This window comes from Chelonia mydas, chromosome 6 (genome assembly GCF_015237465.2).
Source record: "Chelonia mydas isolate rCheMyd1 chromosome 6, rCheMyd1.pri.v2, whole genome shotgun sequence".
Taxonomy (NCBI): domain Eukaryota; kingdom Metazoa; phylum Chordata; order Testudines; family Cheloniidae; genus Chelonia; species Chelonia mydas.
Window position 1 is genome coordinate 83,749,217 of NC_051246.2, and position 23,328 is coordinate 83,772,544.

The 23,328-nt window shown below is 42.3% G+C and overlaps 1 protein-coding gene across 8 annotated transcripts in view; it reads left to right on the plus strand.

The window, feature by feature from the left end:
- The window catches only part of SCFD1 (sec1 family domain containing 1), a 144,640-nt gene that overhangs the window by 76,101 nt on the left and 45,211 nt on the right, over positions 1-23,328 (plus strand). For 4 of the 8 annotated variants that reach the window (XR_005225546.2, XM_037900537.2, XM_037900535.2 and 1 more), the window contains 3 exons: positions 7,690-7,760; positions 17,641-17,720; positions 18,444-18,506. Coding sequence is in view for 5 of the 8 variants with exons in the window: in XM_037900537.2 (XP_037756465.1) it covers positions 7,690-7,760; positions 17,641-17,720; positions 18,444-18,506 (214 nt within the window). In the remaining 3 variants the exon portion in view is untranslated. The remainder of the gene's footprint in view (positions 1-7,689; positions 7,761-17,640; positions 17,721-18,443; positions 18,507-23,328) is intronic. The other 4 variants (XR_006291402.1, XM_043548067.1, XR_005225547.2 and 1 more) reach the window with 2 other exon arrangements.

Sequence of the window (23,328 nt, forward strand, 5' to 3'; positions counted from 1 at the left end):
TAAGTAGATTTTTATTCCACACCCATGCAAACATACCTATATAATGCTGAGGTAAACTTCATACATGCAGGGGAGAGTATCTTTAAAGGGGATGGAACAGGGAATTCACAAGCATGTACACCAACGAGGCTCTCACAGCTGAGTGCACATGCGGCTGTCATATTTAGTCTTCTGCGGGGTGGAGTGCCTTGGGTACTTCTGTGGCCCCGGAATATACGTGGAATGGGAGGTGGGATGTAGAGAAGTCCTTGTGATTCTCTCCCCCTGCCTCCCTACTGTGATTTCTAGCCACAGACCCAGGAGATCCAGCACCTCCCATATACTCCAGGCAGGAGCTGCATGGAGCTGGCATGCTCGGCTGGACGATTGCTATGTGAGCTCTCCACAGCAAGTGAACAGAGCAATTTCAAAACTTCCTGGGGCTTTAAAAGGGGAGGGGCGCATGCCTGGGTACCTGGCTGGAGGGCAACAGAGTTCAAAACGGTGACCAGAGCGGTCACGGTGGGCATTGTGGGATACCTCCTGGAGGCTACTTAGGGTGACGTAAGCAATGCAGCATTTACACTGATGCTGTGTCTTTCTAACTACATCACCTTAAGCTCTATGCCTCCTCAAGGTGGTTTTATTATGTTGGCGTAGCAGGAGAGTTAAACCAGTGGGAGGAGTATTGCATTGTGTACACCTCCATAGTTAGGTCGATATAAGCTGCCTATGTCGACTTAACTTTGTAGCATAGTCAAGCTCTAAGTTCAACTGGGAAAAGGCCGCTTTATACTGCACTCTGTCAGGGGTGCCAACTGATACACTATAAAGGTTTGGTGCAAGGTGACTATGACAGTGCAAGCAGTTTTTTTTTCTTTTTGGCAAGTTGCCTAAGGGGAGTAGTCGATACTGGTGATGAGTGGGGGTGAGTCTGGCCTGTATGCCTGCCAGCCACTACTGCTAACAGTGGGAGGACATCTCACTCCTCTGCCAGAAGTTTGCCTCCATCAAGCCGAGCAACTGACGTCTGAACTGTCCTTTAAAGAGTTGGAGACCAGTGGTTAGAACAGAGTGAGGCGAAAAGCAGTGTCCTGCACAGCCAAAAAAACGAAACATGTTTAGGAAAATGCAACTTAGGCACTATGAATGAGGAAGGGAAAGTGCTGCTAGATATTATATATTGCCAACCAGTGGATGATAACCAATACATCGTTCCAAAAGGGAACGAATCATTTGGTTCTGTACATCAGTGGTGCAAACAAAAGCCAGATCGATAAGAAGTTAGTGAGGAAATCTCAGCGGAGTGGAGTTATGGACTGCAAAGTGATAACTAGTGAGAAATCAGCACAAGCCTCTTGTGGCAAAGACTGCAGTTCAGCACCTGGTAAGGAAGGAACTAAGCTCAAAAGAAACAGGATTAAAGTATGTAGTGTTGTTATAGCCTCATCCATCCCAGGATATTGGGGAGACAAGGTGGGTGAGAAATCTTTCATGAGACCAATTTCTGTTCATGAAAGAAAAAAGATTATAGAAGGGCTTGTTAAGGGAAAAGACCAGCAAAGAAGCTCATGCAAGCAGTACAGGATAAATATTGGGACATAAATTTGGTATCTGTTGAAGAGGAAAGCTGGTTTGTGGCTGTGGAAGAGGCTCATGGACAGTACGGATGGGGAAAACAGAGGAATGATGGTGGACTGAAGTGCAGGTGACAATCCAAAACAAGAAAATGGCACGTAAAGAAAAATAAATAAATTCATGGAGCATAAATTAAAGTGAATACAAAGAAGCAAAGTGAGCTGCCAAGCAAGAAGTGAAGGAGGTCAAAGAGAATGCTCTAGATAACCTGTGCAGCTACCTTGTAAATGACCTGTAACTGGCAAAAAGATGGATAGCATTGCAAAGAGATGTGAAGGGAAGGACGGTGCTATTGCAACACTATTTGTAAAAGATGACCAGATAACAAAGACAGTTACAGCAGCTGGATGTGATGACATGACAGTGGGTCTGGTGAAAGTCCTGGGCAAGAGAAGAATAAAATGGATGAGCATAGTGGTTAAAGCCTTATGGAAAGACAAAAGCATTCCCAAAGATCAATCACAAGCCTATTTTGGTCCTAATACATAAGAACGGAAGCATCCATGAAAGCAGAAACTATTGAGGGATAAAGTTACTGTCATACGGGCTGAAGATTATGGAATACATGTTAGATGCTAAAATTAGGTGGATGGTGGAACCCTTCCTTGAGCAAGAACAGTTTGACTTTAGAAAAGAACGAGGAACCACAGATTCCATGTTTGTAATCTGGCAAGTGATAAAGAAGTGGCTAGAGCACCAGCAGGATAGCTTCTGGGCTTTTACAGACCTAGAAAAGGCATACAATAAAGTGGGCAGAAGGATGCTCACAGTGGTGCTGAGAAAATCGATTGTGTCTGAAGATTTAATAACTATAGTGAATGCTATATATATAGTGATACAAAAATGTTTTGACACAGAAAGCTCCTTTGAAGTGAAAGTCAAATTGCACCAGGAGTTGGCCCTAAACCTGCTGCTGTTTATCCTATTGATGGACCTAATCAGCAGGAAGATTCCAATGAGAAAAGGTGAGATGCTGCTACATGGAGATGACAAAATAATGAGGGCATCCTCAAAAGAAGATATAGAGAAAATAGTAAACCAGTGGTATGAACAACTAAGTAGGCATGGAATAAAAATGAGTATGACTAAGACTTAGGTCATTTGGGTCAGAAGAGGTGCACGGGGAAACTGGATATAGAGATTAATGGAGTATGACTCAGCCTGGCTGAGCAGTTCAAGCACCTGAGAAGCTGGATAACAGAAAACAATGAGCTTGCATGTGAGATACAGTCTAGACTGGAGAATGCTGGAAGAGTGAGGAATAACATCTCAGATGTTGTGTATGACAAGCATATGCCACTGAAACTGAAATCCCAATTATATAAAACAGTTTTACCCCTCTATACTATATAGTGCAGAAGCCTGGGCTGTAAAGAAATGGCAGGTTCAATGCCTACAGGTGTTTGAAAAGAGGTACACGAAGGGACGGATCGTGAAATGAAAGCATTTGGTTGGAAATCAAAGTTCATGATGTGGCTGGCAAAATCCAGGAAGCATGACTTCACTGGTTCAGGCACATAAAGTGGATGAATAAAGAGAACTTGGGGAAGATAGCATGGCAGGAGAGGGTGGTAGGAAAGAGAGCCTGAGGAATGCCGAGGAAGCAATGAATGGATTGCATCAAAGATAGTAAGCAGGTGGACCTTAGTGCCACCTCAAACAGACAAAGATGGCAGAAGTTTGTATGATGACCTGACCCAGATGATGGGTTAAGAGGGGAAAGAAGGAAGACTAATGAGAGCTGAGAAAATCAGAAAATTGGTGGTCCCAGAAGGTGGAAGTGACTGGAAAAATTAAAAATATGGGGGGGGAGATAAGGTGGTGATTAGACAAAAGGAAACTCTGAGTTGGGGGAAAGTAGTAGAGGATGTCTTCACCATGAACTGGTCAAATGAGTTCCACCTCAGTAGGTAGAAGATCCAGTCCTTGATTAAGAATAAGTGACAGGTGGAGCCATAATTAAGTTGGAGACAGTATGGTGATACAGAGGACGAGCTAAACCTGACATTGAAATCAAGAGCAGGAGAAAGTTGTTAATTATACTGACAAGGAGAGAGGTGAGAGAAGAGTTTTGTTAGAATAGACTTCCAGGGAAGGGAGGAAGTGGGATGTACTGAAAATGGCAGATGAGAAGAAAAGCGAAACAAGGCCACTGCCGCTTACAGTACAGGAGAATGAGAAAGAGTAGAACCCCCACGGTGCAGCTTCTGAAACAGTGAGAGGTAGACAGTAAAGTTTCAGTGACAGCAAGCAAGTGGAAGTTATGGGATATGAAACTTGTGTACAGTATTGATTGTTGAGGAGGGCAAGGAGCAGCAGGTGAAAGTGAGATTGACTATATCAGTGGCAGAGCAGAAGGAGTGTAAAGTAAAACTCTGCAAATAATGGATGTTTCAGTTCTCTGGCAACTCTGAAAAAATTAAAAAGTTTTGTTTTGGGTCTAATGGAAAACAAATGTTTTTGAAATTTTTGGCGAATTGAAAAGTTGGAAAACATTTTGAAGCACGTTGGATGAAATGTTTAGTTAAACCTGGCATTTTTTCTTTAGATTTTAGGCATTTTAACAATGTGAAGGAAACTAGGTTCAGAAAACATCAGTAGGAGGAGGTGGTGTCTCACATTGTGATCGTGCCCTAGGCACTGGGATATTCTGATGTGGGTCTTTCTCAGTCTGTCCTGTTGGAGCTGTTATATTTTGTACAAATAGTCATTGGAGCAGGGACTTGAACCTGGATGTCCCAAATCCAAGGTGAATTCTCTAGACACAAGGCTAAAGAAACATTCTCACTATCTGTCCTGGCCCATTAGCTTATTTAGTGTCATCATGACTGACTATGAATTGTCAATGAATAGTCATTGGGTCAGAGAAAGATAGCGAGACTGAGGTCTTGTCTACACTACACAGGTTTGTCAAAACAAGGTACGCCAACGATCAAAAACTGCTATAATTACGTCACTTGTGCGTGTTGGCAGAGCATGTCCGCGGTTGGTGCTCTAGCATCAACAGTGACAGCAGTGCACTGTGGGTAGCTATTCAATTGTGCTACTCGCCACCTTCTGTAGCTAGGAGTTGTGGGAAGGTGGAGTGGATCACAGTGCAGCATGGGCGCAGGCTCAATGTCCCATGATGCAGTTTTTTCCGTCTGATCATTCGATGGGCTTCCGACTGCGTTTCATGGCATTTTTCAACAACCCCTGTTTACTGTGCACCTGCCATCTCTGCCTGAAAAGATGGATCCCACATTGCACTCTCCTGTTGTGGTCACTGTTATGAACACATTGTGAATGGTCATGCAGTGTATCATGAACTCCCAATCTGAACAGGATCAGAGTTGCCGGCTGTGTGCTATGGAAAGAAACAACACCAGATTACTTTTGGCATTCACAAAGCAGCTGCACACGGTGGACCATCGCTTTTGGGCTCAGAAAACAAGCATTGAGTAGTGGGATCACATCGTTATGCAGGACTGGGATGACGAGCAGTGGCTGCAGAACTTTTGGATGTGGAAAATCACCTTCCAGGAACTGTGTGTGGAGCTCGCCCAGAACTGCGGTGCAAGGACACCAAATGAGAGCTGCTCTCTCGGTGGAGAAGCACATTGAAATCACTGTGTGGAAGCTGGCAACTCCAGACTGCTACCCAGTCAGTCACAAATCAATTTGCAGTCGGGAAGTCCACCACTGGGGCTGCGCTTAACGCAAGTGTGCAGAGCCATTAATTGCATCCTGCTACGAAAGACTGTGACTCTTAATAAAGTGCGTGAAATAGTGGATGGCTTTGCAGCAATGGGATTCCCTAACTGCGGCAGAGTGATAGATGGCATACATATCCCAATTTTGGCCCCAGACCATCTTACAACAGCAGCAGGGACTGTCTTTTTGCTGCATGTTTGTACAGTGTCTAGCACAATGGGGTCCTGGTCAGTGATGGGGACTCCTAAGCAGTACCACAACACAAATAATCACATTTTTGCACATAAATAACTTAATTATGCTAATTAATGCTAGGTGTGTGATTCTAAATGAGAATAGATGCACAAGAATGTAGTGGTGATGCTGATGCTAAGACTTGACTCCAACGTGCATCAGACTTACAGGTAGCTTGAAATGAAGTGCAGATGACTGACAAGGATAGTGGGAAGGAGTTTGTGCCATATATCATTTATTTTCCCTCTGAAGGACTTGCATTTGAGTGTAATTGGTAACAACTTATCCATAAAGGTTTTATCCAGACATGTTGTATTATCAACTTTCATAGTCTAAATGTTGTATAATTTTCCTCAGCGAAAACTGCAATGGTCTTCAGAATTGGAACATACTTATACATAATTGGTAGCTAACCTACCAACAAATTTGTTACATTGTTAAAAATTGTTTTATTTCAAAAAATGTGCCATAGTCTGAGCCTCATGCAAATGTGCATAAAAATGATATTAAGCTTACTTCCTATTTTACAAGAATATTGTAGTGCTCATTACGTTGACTTAGCTTATTAAAGCTATTATGGCATTTGGAAAGAAGTCTGAGTAACTTCATCTGATTCTGCAATGTTTTTTTCAATTTAACAATGTCTGTTTTGTTAGCATATCCACATATGCAGTAAAGGAGCTGGAGACTTTTTTTTTTTTTTTTTTTTTTTTTGGGTGGTGGTGGAAAAAGGTCAAAATGGCTGTATTTATAGCGTTTGCTTGACGTAAGTAGAGAGGCTTGAATAATGTCTAGCCAAGGACACCTGCTTCAGTAAATTTCCAAATAGACAGTGATCAGCAGTACCAAATGTCTCTTGTTCAGTAGTCTTATTTTAACTGAAAAGTAAAATGTTACTCTAGTCCAATAAAATATGTAGGTGGGCTTTTCTAAACATATCTGGAATTAAGTGTTTAAAGTGTTAACTTTGTACTTTCTCCTTTGTGCCACTGATACTTTACTTATGTTTACTCTGTTTTTGCAAAACATCAATACGTTATTTTTTAAAGAGTTGACAGTCGTTTTCTATATGCCAGACGTTTGCATTGTTTATTTGTATCAGATACCTGCAGGACTCTCTGTCATATTTCAGGTACCATTTCCATTCTATGTAGGGTCACCAAATAGCAAGTGTGAAAAATCGGGACGGAGGTGGGGAGTAATAGGCACCTATATAAGAAAAAGCCCCAAATATCGGGACTGTCCCTATAAAATTGGGACATCTGGTCACCGTAATTCTATGTGAAATTTGTATTATTTTTTCTAGAGATATCAGTGAAATCAGAACTAGTATCTTCCACCTCCCTTCCCCATCCTAAAACACACAGTTCAATTTTAGGAAAGAGTTTTACAACTTTGTGTGCCATCCTTGTTTTTGCTAAGCACGTCTGTTTTGGTTGCATTTCCATTTCCAAGTTTCATGCATTTATATTCTGTCCTGTGCACTTGTGTGTGTACAGACACTTATGGGAGTGACAGAGTATTTACATTTTGACTCATGGATAAGAGAGGTGAAGAACAGAGTCAATGAGTAGGACAGAGGAAATTATGAAATCCTAGATATTGTTGGGATCCAGATGGTATGACATTCCCGTGGGCAATGAAATGAAAAAAACACTATAAACGTGTGGGAGATATTAAGATTTTTTATTTATTTATTTATTTATTGCCAAAGCCTCATGTAAATTTCTGAAGTTTATGAGGGTAAAGATTTCATTTCAGTCAAACTTTAGGTCTTTGTAGCAAAACTGAATAACTCATAGAGTAAAAGTAATTATGATATGCTCTGTCTTCTACTACTACAGAAGTTTGGTACATCATGGATTACCCCAGCAGAACTACTCCAAGCCAAGCCAGTTATTATACATAACTACTCTTCAGAGTTTTTGAGCTATTCTAAGGCAGTTTTTCAGTGAAGTTGTTGAGTGGGTATTTATCGCTTTATAGACAACATAAACATTTTTTGTTGTATAACCTTTTCTAAACTCATTACAATTTTTGTTATGATCCAAGGGCTCAATATATGTAATACAGAATAGTACACTACATAGTAAGATAGTTTATAACTTGATTTGAAAAAAAGAAACCCTTGTTTTTCTTCCATAGCTGGAACTCCAGAAGACAAGATGCGATTGTTTCTTATCTATTACATAAACTCAGTGCAGGCGCCGTCAGAGGTACGTTCTTTGTATCTTAATAAAACAAAAATAATTGGGAAAATCTGTGCTAAATTGGTATTTCATAAGGAATTAAATGAATGCCTATGCCAAACACCTATTTTTTCTTCTCAAGAAAAATATAGTACAGTCTTGTAGGATTGAATCTATTTACAGTCAAAGTTTTACAGAAGTATTTATTACCACCAGGGATATTACTGCACAGTTATAAAATATAGCTAAACACTTGGATCATGATAATGTGGCTATGATTCAAACAGTAAGAATGTCACTTTTTAAAATATTTAAATCAAGTTTACACCAGCAAAATTTGGTACAGTTTCTGCTATTGGGGTACATTATTCAGTTGAGATGGACATTACAAAACACTTTCCACTTTTTACTCTATCCATGACTATCCAGAAAGAGTTGCATTTACTGAACAACAAATATATTTCTTGGGACTGTGCACTAAAATGGTTTCTAACGCTTTGATCCCTTAGTAACCCAGAAAGCATTTTTTGCATATATTTCTTCTGAAACTAATCTGTGTAAGATTATTATTGTTTGTTTTTGTGCCACAGGCATGAGAGAAAAACACATAAACAATAGAACCCAGAGGTTCTGGACACCAATGTGTTGGTACCACCATTTCTGGCACCCCACAAGACACAAGCTGTACCATGCTGTGTAATTATGAAATGTTAATCTGACACATTCGCTAATTCTTAGTGCACAGGATTTAACCATATGGCTCCTGTTAAATAAATTTAATTAAACTCTACTGTGTCAAATTTCAGTATAATGTAAACTAGGTTTTAAAATAGATCCAGCCTGAATTACAAATCATATTTTGGTGATGTTTTAATTGTGTGAATTATTTACAACATTAAATAACGTAATAACTAAAGTTGGGGTTTTTCAAAACAGCTTACAGTAGTTAGGCACCTTGAAGTTCATTGCCATTTCAGTGCCTGCCTCCCTTAAGCTTCTTTGAAAATCCCAACCTATTTTTTAAGACATTTTAAGTCCTATGCTCTTACGTTGTGGCTAAGAGGCTCAGCACAGAACTCACAGCTCAGGGAGAGTGGAGGCATATGGTGGTTTTAAGCAGTCTTATGCCCTTCTGATCCTGGGTTGCTCCAGGGACTGACCAGATCTCGAGCATAACGTAGACAACCCTGTGTGAGTTACCCGACAGGCAATAGCACTGCCCAAATCTCTGCAGTGCTGAGTGCTGCAGCTCCCAGCATACATCCTTCACTGGGGCTTGCAAAGGAATCTTTAGGAGGCAGGTTTACAGCTATGTTCATCAGAGTGTGCTACAGGAGACATCTCCCCGAGCCAGATTCAGGGCTTTTAGGGTCTCTTTATGCTGCTTTTGCCTTTTAATGTGAAGTGAAGGGAACAAATGGAGGTGAAGCTCTCAAGCATTGTTAGAAATCATAATAGTTGGAAATAATTTTCCTTATTTTCTTACCTACCAAAACTGTAGCTTGGGATTTCTTGATATCGTAAATAATTAGCTTATCATAAAGAGTAGCTCATTTAACAATGCCAGCAGCTGCAGGGAAAAAATTTTAATACAGATAGTTCTGCGATGTGTTCTGTACTGTCATGTTTTACAATTTTCAAATAAATGTAACTGCTTGAACATCTGCTTGAAAAGTTTAGAAAGATTTGGCTATCTCAGAAGCAGCCTAGATTTTTCTAAAATCTGTCTTCACTTTTTGCTGTTATATTATTTAAACTATATATCTAATTCCACTTAATGTTTTAATATGGTAAGTAGAATATACAGAAATAATTTTTCTCAATACTGAAAATAACCCAGTGTTAAAATCCATTACAATATATCAGGTGATTCTAGAAGCTGTTATTGAAACAATTCTGATAAATTCAGATAGAGAAAAGTAGAATAAATATCTGAACAAAATAAGTCACCATGAAGAGTGTGTTAGAATGTTGTTGTTTCTTTTTGTAGTAATAATTGTAATATAACACTTTACAAAAGTTAATTCAGTGTGAATAGGACTTCTTCACTGGCATGTGGTGATCATGGTCACTTGTTTTCATTTATAAGTTCTTATTCTTCTTCAAGTGATGGTCCCTATTGTATTCCACAAGGTTTACGCATGTTCACCATGCATCCAGATTTGGAAAATTTGAAAATAGTATCCATTGGTCCATTCATATGCCCTCGCTTGTCCCATGCTTCCATCCAAGGCGATAAAGGGTCGGGCAGACTGACCAAGTCTTTAGTTCCTTCTCACACCGCACATGATCTGGATCAGAACTCTGTGTCCTCATCTCTAGTTGGGAGATAAGGAAGCACTCCCATAAGCATGGGAATAAGTCTTTGTCCAAATCAAAGAAGATGGATTCTCCTTCCACCCACTTGGCCCAAGGACACAGAGAACGTTCTAAGTCCCACAGGCATGAGAGAAAAACACATAAACAATAGAACCCAAAGGTTCTGGACACCGATGCGTTGGTACCACCATTTCTGGCACCCCACAAGACACAAGACCGTCTCTCACCGGGAAAGATCACAGTGCTGATACCAATAACTGGGAAAGAGAGTGCCTCTCACCAGGGAGATCCGGAACCGTAGCTGGACCCAGACCTTCCTGGATCCAGAATCTCCCCCTCCATCAGGCCAGTCCACTTCTACAGTGATGATATCTTCACCAAGAGACTGCTTCCAATAAGGGTTCCCTCACCCTTCGCACCGATGCTTTACACTCTTCCATTGGCTCCGATAGTACCACCATTAGAACTGGAAGCTGAAAAATGTCTCCAGTTGGCAAAATGGAAATGTTTCACTTCCTGGGCTCAGTGCCATCACCTCAACACCATCTCGATCCCTACTGCCCTGGACTACCTCCTGGAACTGAAGACATCAGGCCTTCCTCTCAGGCCTGTCCGGGTCCACCTGTGGATTGGTGCGTGGTATTTACTCATCCCACCACCACCCACTTCTTGAAAGGCACATTGAAAGGTGCTGAACAGCTTCCTGCCTGTGCTCAAACCCCTTTCCCCCCCACCCAGAAAACTCAATTTTGTGGTCTCCGCCCTCACCGGGCCCCCCCCTTTGAGCATCTGACCACGTGCTCCCTCTCCCACTTCTCCATGAAGGTCATCTTCCTCATGGCTATCACTTCTGCTAGGCAAGTCAGCAAATTGGCAGCTATGATGGCCAACCGTGCATGCCCCCCACATGTGGTTTTTCATAAAGACAAGATTTCCTTACACCCTTCAACCCAAATTCCTCCTGAGGATGGTCTCTGAGTTCCACCTCAACAAATCGATTCACTTCCCAGTCTTCCGTCTTAAGCCGCTTGCCACTCTTGTGGATAGGTCCCTGCACTCACTCGGGAATAAATGGTCAGTTTTCAGAATGGATAGAGGTAAATAGTGGTGTCCCCAGGAGTCTGTACTGGGACCAGTACTTTTCAACATATTTATAAATCATATGGAAAAGAAGTAAATAGGTGGCAAAATTTGCTGATGATACAAAACTACTCAGTTAAGTACAAAGCAGACTGTGAAGAGCTACAAAAGGACCTCACAAAACTGGGTGACTGGGCAACAAAATGGCAGATGAAATTCAGTGTTAATAAATGCAAATTAATGCACACTGGAAAACATAATCCCAACTCTACATTTTAAATGACGGGGTCTAAACTAGCTATTACCACTCAAGAAAGAGATCTTGGAGTCATTGTGAATAGTTCTCTGAAAACATCCACTCAATGTGCAGCAGCAGTCAAAAAAGCTAACAGAATGTTGGGAATCATTAAGAAAGAGAGAGATAAGAAGACAGAAAATATATTGCCTTTATACAAAACAATGGTACGCCCTCATCTTGAATACTGCGTGCAGATCTGGTTGCCCCATCTCAAAAAAGATATATTGGAATTGGAAGAGGTACAGAAAAGGGCAACAGAAATTATTAGGGGTATGGAACAGCTTCCATGTGAGGAGAGATTAATAAGACTTGGATTTTTCAGTTTGGAAAAGAGACGACTAAGAGGGGATATGATAGAGGTCTATAAAATCATGACTGGTGTGGAGAAAGTAAATAAGGAAGTGTTATTTATTCCTTCTCATAACACAAGAACTAGGGGTCCCAAATGAAATTATTAGCAGGTTTTAAACAAACAAAAGGAAGTATTTTTTCACACAACGCACGGTCAACCTGTGGAACTCTTTGCCAGAGGATGTTGTGAAGGCCAAGACTATAACAGAGTTCCAAAAAGAACAAGATAAGTTCATGGAGGATAGGTCCATCTATGGCTATTAGCCAGGATGGGCAGGAATGGTGTCCCTAGCCTCTGTTTGCCAGAAGCTGGGAATGGGCAACGAGGGATGGATCACTTGATGATTACCTGTTCTGTTCATTCCTTCTGGGGCATCTGGCTTTGGCCACTCTCAGAAGAGAGGATACTAAGCTAGATGGACCATTCGTCTGACCCAGTATGGCCGTTCATATGTACTTATGATGTCTGCCATGTGCTTGCATTCTTCCTCAACAGAACCCAGGCCTTTCATGCCTGTTCATGGCCATTGTGGACAGACCCCAGGGCTAAGCCCTATATTCTCAGTGCATCTCAAAGTGGGTTTCTGCATGCATCCAAGTGTGCTATACATGGCTAACACTCCACTGCCTGGCAGGATTATGGACCATTCTACACAGGGGCAAGTGGTCACATCTGCCTCCCTGGCACAACATCTGCCAAGCAGCAACATGGCATTCAATGCATACCTTAACCACCCATTACTCCATCACCCAGAGGGCAGCATAATTTGCAGCTGTGAGCCATGCCATCCCGCAGACTGCAATACCTCTTGCATCCTTTCACCCCTCCCTCCGCACTGATCACTGCGTAATACTCACCCGCATTTGGAGTACGTATAGGGACCCTCACTCAAAGAGGAGGAGGTTACTTATCTGTAACTGAGATTCTTTGAGATGTGTGGTCCCTATTTGTATTCCGATACCCACCCTCCATCCCCTCTGCTGCGGACCATGCTGCTCAATGTTAAGAGGGTGGCTGAGGGGGCGCCATCCCGCACACCCTCATAACTTCTCCTGGAACACAAGGCTACGTATGACATATGTGTGGGTCAACAGATACTGCTACAGAAATCTTCCGATGTATTGTGCATATGTGCACCCATGTTTGTAATACAAATAGGGACCACACATCTTGAAGAACCTTCAGTTATAGGTAAGTAACCTCCGTGAGCTGTAGCTCACGAAAGCTTATGCTCAAATAAATTGGTTAGTCCCTAAGGTGCCACAAGTACTCCTTTTCTTTTTGAGAATACAGACTAACACGGCTGTTACTCTGAAACCTGTCACATTGACCAAGTTATTTGCCTTCCTGTGTTTTTTTTCCCAAAGCCACACCAGGAAGATGCTCTCCATATCTTGGACATTAGAAAGGCATTAGCCTTCTATTGGTACAGAACCAATCCATTTAGAAAGTCTCCTAGAGCGTTTATACCAATTGCAAACAGGTCCAACAGATCCACAGTCTCCATCCAAAGACTTTCAAAGTGGGTTTCTAGTTGTATTCTTATTTGTTACCAGGCTGCTAATGTTCGGCCCCACCCTCCCTCCCAAACGGAATAATAGCCCATTCTGCAAGATCTTAAGCAGCCTCCATGGCACTATTACAAAATGTTTCAGTTGCTGCTATTTGCAAAGCAGCAATTTGGGCATCACTGCACACTTTTTTCCAAACACTACATCCTGGTATACACATATAGATCAGACACTGCTGTTGGTATGCAGTCCTTTCTTTAGTGTTGGATCCAGTTCCAAAGCCCCCTCTTCCTTTAGTGGCTAATCCTCAGAAGTCACCTGAAGTGGAGCACCCACAGGGACACTTCTCGAAGAAGGAGAGGTTAGTCACTTTGTGCAATTACTGGAGTTCTCTGAGATGTGTGTCTCAATGGGTGTTCAGTTACACACACCCCTTCCCTTCTGCTTCAGCATTTCATCTTGTGGGACTTTATGGTAGGGAGGGTGGTTCACCCACGCAGCTACGTATATCCTCTGTGTGAGCCACGAGTATGTTTGGAGCTTGTGCGTGGGCCAAATGGGCACTGCTACTGAAAATCTCTGATCAAAGGCACATGAGGCGCATGCACACCTGAAATGGAGCACCCATAGGGGTACACATCTCGAAAAACTCCAGTTGCTGCACAAGGTGATTGTCCTCTCCTTTCTCCTATCACCAATCCTGCAAGTGACAAATAGGCTGTCACGCGCTAGATATTTACCTACTATGAAAGTAATTTATATTTCAGTAACATCACTTGAATGTTATACAGTGACTTTTAGAATGTAATCCTATAAATTATATTCTTGATGGAAACTACTCTCTGCCAGTGTTTTAAGTCTGGTTGCTCTTTTTTACATAACAAGAATCAGTTTATTCTGCACAAAAGAAAAATAAATATGATTTTGATTTTCTGAATGTGCTTTGGTTTTAGTATGAACACAATAAAATATGCTACTTTTATTACCGGCTATTCTGATCATGAGTAATTGTGTGAAGTTGGCTTTTCTTTGACAGATGTGCAAGAGTCTGAGGATTTCGATTTAGATTTCACCTAAAACAGTCTGTTAACTTTATTTGCTTTCAAATATTCATAAGTTCATTTACACTTTATGTTGGGGGTCTGATAGGTCTAAGATTTTTTTGTGCCACCTACCCAAGACACAAAGCCCCAAGTGCAATTTCAATCCCCTAGCTGTGTGGGAGGTGTGGTAAGAATGTACAAAGCAAGGCCCAGGATAATTACTGTGTAATTACCTGCAATTTTTACCCCTCAGCCCCAGGATTCATGGTAGAAGAAAGTAGCATTTGGGATTAAGGAAGTCTGTGGGCTAGTGGTGAATTAATCCACTCTAGCTATAGAGAATGGGTGAAGAGATAGACAGTAGTTGGAGGCAGTTTTTACAGATGGGGCTGGCAAATCTTCTCAGTGCATTAGTTCCCCATCTGCAAAATGGGGGTGATAATGATACCTCATTTCACATAGTTGTCATAAACATAAATTAATGTTTATGAAGCACTTAGATGCTGTAGTGATGAGCACCATAGAAAAGCCCATGAGGAAATTAATAATTCTGTCTTCAGAGCAGGTTTTGAATAGTGTGCAGTAAATAAGGCATAGGCCACAACTGGAATAATGAGGAAAAAACAAAATATTGAATAGCTGATCATTCAGTGAGCATTGTCTTTTCTGTGGCTTTGAATGAGGCAGGGGTCCTCTGGACCAATTAGTATATGATCATGTAATTAAAGACCACCATATATATGTCCAGGAGGGCTGAATTAAGGCTAAATGTGTACATCTGGGAACAAAGAACGTACTCCATACTTACAGATGGGAGACTGTCCTGGGAAGCAGTGACTTTGAAATAGATTTAGGGGTGGGGGTGATAATCAGCTGAACATGAGCTCCCAATTTGATGCAGTGGCCAAAATAGCTGATGCAATCCTGAGATGCGTAAACAGGAATCTCGAGAAGGAGTAGAGACATTATTTTACCTTTGTATTTGTCACTGGTGCAACTGCTGCTGGAAGACTGTGTCAAGAATGTTGATAAATTAGAGAGGGTACAGAGAAGAGCCCCAAGGATGATTAAAGGATTAGAAAGCCTGCCTTAGTGATACTCAAGGAGCTCAGTCCATCTAGCTTGACAAAAAGAAGGTTAAGGGGTGACTTGATTACAGTCTACAAGTATCTACATGAGGAACAAATATTTAATGGGCTTTTCAATTTAGCAGAGAAAGCTATAACATGATCCAATGGCTAACAGTTGAAGCTAGACAAATTCAGACTGGAAATAAGGGTGGGAAATTTTTAAGGGTGGGAGATATTAACCATTGTAACAATGTACCAAGGGTCATGGTGGATTCTCCATCACTGACCATTTTTAAGTCACATTGGATGATGTTCTAAAAGATATGCTCTAGGAATTATTTTGGAGAAGTTCTGTGCCCTGTTGCTATACAGAAAGTCAGACTAGATGATCATAGTGGTCACCCCTCTGTCCTTAAAATCTGTGAAAGTTGCACTGGTCTTTACTTTTCTCTGAAATCTGGGGGAAAGCAGAGACCAGGAGTTCAAGTCTTACCTCTAAGTGTTTTTTAAATTCACATGCAATTTACTGCGCTTATTAACCACAGTGTCAGGGTTCCCTCCCCACTCTGAACTCTAGGGTACAGATGTGGGGACCCGCATGAAAGACCCCCTAAGCTTATTTCTACCAGCTTAGGGTAAAACTTCCCCAAGGCACAAACTTTTTGCCCTTGGACGGTATGCTGCCACCAACAAGTGATCTAACGAAGAATCTGTGAAAGGACCACTTGGAGTTCCTATTCCCCCAAGCCTTACACCCTGTTTCCTGGGGAGGCTTGAGAATAATATCCTAACCAATTGGTTACAAAGTGATCACAGACCCAAACCCCTGGGTCTTAGGATCATAGAGAAATCAGTTAGGCTCTTAAAAGAAACAGAACTTTATTAGAAAGAAAAAAGGTAAAAGAAGCACCTCTCTGAAATTAGAATGGAAGATCTCACAGGCAGTCAGATTCAACACATAGAGAATCCCTCTAGGCAAAACCTTAAGTTACAAAAAGACACAAAAACAGGAACACACATTCCCTCCAGCACAGCGAATTTCACAAGCCAAAAATAAAATAAAATCTAACGCATTTTCTAGCTAGATTACTTACTAACTCTACAGGATTTGGATTGCTTGCTTTTTTGATCTGTCTCCGGATAGAAGTATCACACAGACAAACAAAGCCTCACCCTCTCCCCCCCCCCATTTGAAAGTATCTTGTCTCCTTATTGGTCATTTTGGTCAGGTGCCAGCCAGGTTACTTGAGCTTCTTAACCCTTTACAGGTAAGAGGATTTTATAGTACTGTATCAGAGCTTCTTAACCCCTTCCCTTTATATTTATGACACACAGCCATGAACCCTAATCTAAGTGACAGTTATAGAAGAGCTGCTGAGCCCTGTCTCCTCTCACCATCTTTTAAATAAGTTAACAGAGAGCTTTTGCAAGGTCACTGAACGTGCAGAACTCAGGTCTCGAACATTACCAACCCTTATCTTATCTAGTATGCCACACTGCCTGTCAGTCACTAAATTACTTGTGGTTATCCTATCTCTAACCGCTATAAACTACACTCCTCTCCACGATCCAGGGATAGAATCCAAGATTATGAGTCAGGAATAGAATACTGGCAAGCAGTTGTGTAACCCATTGGGAAAGCGTGTGGCTAATCTTCCTCCACTGGCTGGTTAACAAAAGAGCTAGCAGTTACTCCTGTTGTTCAAATAGTAAGGGCTTATGCTAGGGATATGAAGATTAGGGGGTTCTGGTCTGTGTGGGGAAATGGTACAGTAGTTGCATAAGATTCCCATACAACTTGCACTCTAGTTCAAAACCGTAATAGTTACCTGACACCAAATAACGGCGCAAATGCATTGAATGTGTTAGTCAGATGCTCCTTGATCTAACTGATAGAAAAACATATGAGGTCACTCACTGTGAAGGATTTGCATTTCAAGCAAGTTGAGTACATATTGATTTTGGGTGTCCATTGGAGATGGAAGTGAAAACCTGAAGGATGTGTCCTGCCATAATCTTAACTATCTTTAAACGTAGTTTTTATTTGCCAGTTCCTAAAGTTAGTTTGAATTTTTTAAATTTTCTTTTCAAAAGCAAAATAAGTTGCATTTATACTGCTTATTTAACATGTTTAGGGGAGAAAAATATCTACATATTTTGTCATCTGTCTTTGCAAGGACAGTTTGATTTAGAATAGTGGAAAGCAGTTGTAATTCTCCTATGTATGATTTCAGGCTGATTTGGAGCAATACAAAAAAGCATTGACGGATGCAGGATGTAATCTTACTCCCTTGAACTATATAAAACAATGGAAGTAAGTTAAATTTTTCTTCTTCATAAAACTGCAGATAATTGTGGGGAAGTTGAAAACAGATACATAAACTACTGCAGCCAGGATTTGTGCAAATTGTGTATTACTTTTAATGTCTAATGAATTGTGGTTCTTACATAATTTTGCTGTCACTTGTTTTACAATACATGTGAACACTTCTAAATCGAACTCTAACATACGTGAGAATGGTATTAAACTTGATTTTGAACAATACACTTGATATGTTTTTCTTGACACAAATGAGTAATTTGCTGAAGGCAACTGAGTGACTCAGTAGCAGAGCCTAGTTTAAATTCAGAATTCCTGGCTTTCTGATCCTTGATTCAGTCTTGTGGGCCGTCCTGCTTATCTATGTATGAAATATTAGATCTTATAAAAGGAGAAATCTATCTTTCATCCATCCTCATCCTGAATTCTAGGTACTATACTCTAATTTCTTTGGGTTTCTAACTATATCTCATTATAGCTATAAGCTTTAGAATGGCAAAAGCTAGGATATTATGAAAGGGATGCATTCAGTTTTTAATAAAAGGAGAGAGATGTTTGTAATTTGCTCAATTATCCAATGACAGATTTTAGAGGCAGAGCCATTTCAATTCTCAGATGGCCAGGAGGTCTTCCACAATGGTCTTCACAGGAAGAGAAGATGTAGTAGTATAATGGTGAAAACAAATTCAGCACTTGATTATAACATTTCTTTAATAGGGCTTTTGCCAAGATGGCTTCAGCTCCTACCAGCTATGGAAACGCTACAGCTAAACCATTGGGGTAAGTTTTTTAATTCATCTACCAAAATTCCTAGTAAATCTTGTATTATTTATTAATTTATTTTATAAGCACTGAGAGCATTCAGTAATAAATAACCTTTAAAATGACTGTTTTTTATTAGATTCCACATAATAAAGCTGAAACTACAGTTGAGATAAATTTAGCTATGTGTAGTTTTAAAAAAAAAATGAGCTCAATCTTTTAGTTCTCCTTTGAGTGATGGTTCCTATTGTATTTTGCATGGGTTTACGCATGTACCCCAAGCCAAAGAATTTGAAATTAGTGTCTGTTGGTCTGCGCATGCGCCGTGGTTTACTTTGTACCTCTGCCGGAGGGGATAAAGAGCTAGGCGAAACGACTTTCTCTCCAGTTCCTTCTCACTGCTGCATGGTCTGGGTTGGAACTTCCAGTTCTTCATAGCTTTCGCTTCATCTTACAAAATGAGATTGAGTTTTGTACATAGTTTTAACATCTTGTACAGTTTTTACAGATTGCAATTTGTTATTTTATAGACCTCTTACAGTTTACATTTAGTCTTTTCGGGGGACACCCCTCCTCCCCGCCATACCCCCTTCAAGTTCCAGCCTATGCCCAGGACTCCGTGCTTCAAACTGTGCTTCCTGCCCAATATCCTTCTCAGTCAGCGACGCCCACCAGCATTGCCTGTCCTGCTTTGGGGAAGTCTACATCACAGCAAGATGCAGTATCTGCCAATTGTTCCCCAGCCATATCCGAGAAGAGCAGGAACTTTGTCTCCAGAAATACCTCATGGAGAAGGTCATGAGGCCTCAATTGGACCCAAACCAGGGACACGCCTCCCCCCTCATACATCAGCCTGATTCAGCAAGGAGTGTGCCTTCTGCTGTGAAGTCTGACTCTGGTGCAGGAGAACCTGCCCCCACAGACCCGCTGGGGGGATCTTGGTAGGAATCCAGGAAACACTCTCATAAGCATGAGACTAATTCTTCCTCTAAATCCACTTCAAGGAAGTCTTATTAGGCTCTGAGCAAGCCCATCAGCTCAGAGCCCTGAAAACTTAGGACGTACTAAGTCCCAGAGTCATGACAAGAAAGCCCATAAGCATTGGGCTACATCAGTAATGAACCGTCAATACCATCATTGTCAGTACCTCCCAAACCCCGGGATCTGCCAGCACCAACAAAGACCAATCATCGTCAGTTTCACCTAACCACAGCACCTTCTGCCTTGGTAGCTACACAGTCTGCCCCAGCTCCAATGGCTTGAACAAGTAAAATCCCTTTCGCACCAGGGAGATCTGAATCTGTTGCAAATCCACAGGACATTTTCACTTTCCCAGATCGGGAATTCCCTCCTTCATTGGGCCCCTCCATCTCCAGAGAGATAACACCACTGAGAGAATCTACTGCTGGAAGGAGTTTGTCACCTGTCCCATACACAGAATATAACTCTCCTCCAATGGCATTGAGGTGTACCACCACTGGAACCGAAATTGGCCTTCTTTTCATTGGGAGATTTTGAACCGCCCAGTAAACTTTCACCACCCCCCATCCTATGTATCCTCCACTGCCCAAAAGACCTGCGCCTATTTGGGGCCAATCTCCACCTCTTTAACTTGAAGTCATTGATACACCATGAAGTGGGGGCCTCCATGACCACCTACTGATCGGTCCTACTGGCTATAGTGGGGGCCTTGGGATCAGTTGCCCCCTGAAGAGTTGGTTCAGTCTGCTGGGGAGTCATCCCTTACTTCCCCTCTAAGGTATGCTCAGTTCTGTCCTTGGATCCTACAGAGGAGGAGGAGAATTACTTGCCAGATCAGGCAGTTCTTCCAGAACCAGTAAGATTACCATGCTTATCTCCAGACAAAGTGGTGACCCCTACATCTCCTTCTTGCCTTGATGACTTCAGCCAGTTCCCGGACCACCTTCACAGAGTTGCTGGAGAACTACAGATTCCTCTTGAAGAGGCCCACGACTCCCAGCACAAACTCTTAGACACCCTCCACTCATCTGGATCCAACAGAATAGCTCTCCATATTAATGAAGCCATGTTGGAGTGAGCAAGGACAGTTTGGCATGCCCCTGCCACCTGTGCTCACATCCCCAAGAGGGCAGAGAAGAATTATGTGCCAGCCATAATCTTGGTGGAATCTTTGTTTTCTCACCCCACTCCCAACTTACTGGTCCAGGCCGCTTCTGAAAGGCCCTGACAGCAACATCCCCGGTCTCCTCTTATGGATAAAGAGCGCCATCACCTGGATCTGTTGGGGAGAAAGGTCTTTTCATCATCTAGCTTCCAGTTCAGGATAATCAATTACCAGGCACTAATGGCTAAATACAACTTCCTGAAGCACACTAAGTTTGCGGAGTTTATTGACAGCCTTCTGCAACAGGACAGAGCACATTTCCAAGCTCTGATAGATGAAGACAAATTGATAGCCAAGACTCCTCTCCAATCCACAGTCAATGCCACTGATATCTCCTCTAGAGCTATGACTGCTGCCATTTTTATGCACAGGGAATCATGGCTCCATGAATCAAAGTTCCCTAGGGAGGTCCAGAATACTATCAAGGACCTCTCCTTCGATGAATTGCAGGTCTTCAACCAAAAGACGGGCAAGAGTTCCTCCATATCCTCAAGGACTCAAGAGTTACCCTCTGCTCACTGGGGATATACATGCCTGCCTCTAAGAGGAAGTTTCACCGCCCATCATTTAGATCTAGACATATGGCTCAGCTCTTTTTCCACCAGAAGCCCTGTGAACCACCACACAACAGGCAGAGGGTTCAAAAGATCCATATCTGCACATCCTCTGCAACAGGCTATCCACCTGAATCTCATCCTCCCAGCTCAACATTATTTTTGATGGGCGCTTGAGAGTCACGAACCACTAAGCCCAACACCTCTCAACCCCCAAATGGTGTGTGGGGGTTGAATCTAGCACTCTTTTTCAACACCTGGAGTGCAACAACAACAGACAAGTGTGTGCTGAACGTAATCCACTCTGGCTATGATGATGATTTCCATCCCTAACTCCACCAAAACCTCTCCACCCCACTTTGGGGACCACTCTCATGAAAGTATTCTCAAATGAGGTGGACTCCTTATTAGAGCGAGGAGCAATAGAACACATTCCTCCTCAATACCATGCATGTTTGCTTCCTGGTACCCAAAAAGAAGGGCAGTTGGAGGCCAATCCTTGACCTCCACCATCTCAACTGCTTCATTCGCAAACTCAGTTTTCACATGGTCATGTTGGCATCTATAAGCCCATCTTTAAAAAAAGGGCATGCAGTTTATGGCTCTCAAGATGAAGGACGCCGACTTTCATGTAGACATTCATTCTGCTCACAGTTGTTTCTTCAGATTTATGGTGGACTCGAGCCATTTTCAGTAGAGTGTGCCCCTTTTTGGCATACCAACTGCCCCCAGAGCCTTTACCAAGGTATTCTTGGTAGTAAGAGCTCACGTCAGATGTCGCAGTCTCATTGTCTTCCCCTGCCTCAGTGACCAGATGCTTGTCACCAGGTCTTGCCAGGAAGCCTATGCATCAACTTTGATGGTGTTGCACCTCCTCTCTTCACTGGGAATCAGTGTAAATGTTGAAAATTCTGTTCTCACCCACACACAATCTTTGGATTTCATTGGGACCACCTTGAATTCTATTTCTGCAAGAACAAACTTGCCCAAGAACAGGTTCCAGACCATGAACAGTGTCATAACTCAGATCACAGACAGCCCTTGAGTACCAGTCAAGACATGTCTGTCTCTTTTAAATTATATGGCCTCATGCCCTTACATCATACCATTCACAAAACTCCATCTTCGTTGTCTTCAGTGTGGCTGCAGTAGTTTTACTCTCCAAACTGCCATTCCATGAACCTCATGGTAACAATTCCCACCATGATAGTATCTTTCCTGCTAAAGTGGATGAATCCTCATCAGGTATGCGTGGGCGTCCCCTTTCTTCATTCCTCACCGGACAGGACCAGTATTACAGATGCATCCCTATTTGGTTGGGGATCCCACATGAATGGCTGAACAGCACAAGGTACCTGGACATCTCGAAGTCCAGGATGCACATCAATATCAAGGCCTATCTTCCATTCACAGTGTCTTATAATGTCAGATGTTATGACTGTCTTCTACATCAACAAGCAGAGAGGAGCAAGATCCATCTCCCTGTGTACAGCAGCAGTCAGCTTGTGGAGCTGGTGTATGAGCAGTTGAATCACCTATCAGCAGCCTACCTTCCGGGGAAGCAAAATGTGCTTCCAGGCTCCATCACAGACATTTTGCAGTCAGCCATGGGTGGGAGCACCACGACTTAGTCCTGCACAATATTTTCGCTCTATGGGGAACCCTAACCAGGGATCTCTTTGCCACTCAGATGAAGAGAAAATGCATAACATATAGCTCCAGAAGGGGCAAGGTCACCACTCCCAGGGTGATGCTCTGCTGCTTCCCTGGTCGGACTTGTTTTAACTATGCCTTCCCTCCACTACAGCTCCTGCCATGAGTTCTACACAAATCTGGCAGCACAGGGCCTGGGTCATCCTGATCACCTCCTACTGGCCCAGACAGTTTTGGTGTCCCAACCTCCTATTAATGGCATCCCGACTACCAGTCATCTTCCCAATGTTTCCCGAGCTCCTGACCCAGTGGAACACCAGGATCAAGCACCCCGGTCCGCATTTGCTCCACCTCTCAGGGCTTGATATTTGGTTGGGCATCATCCTTAGGATGTTCATGCTCCGCAGCTGTGCGAGACATCCTTTCTTATAGTAGGAAGGACTCTACTAGAAGTTGTTACCTTGCTAAATGGAGGTGCTTTTCTTCT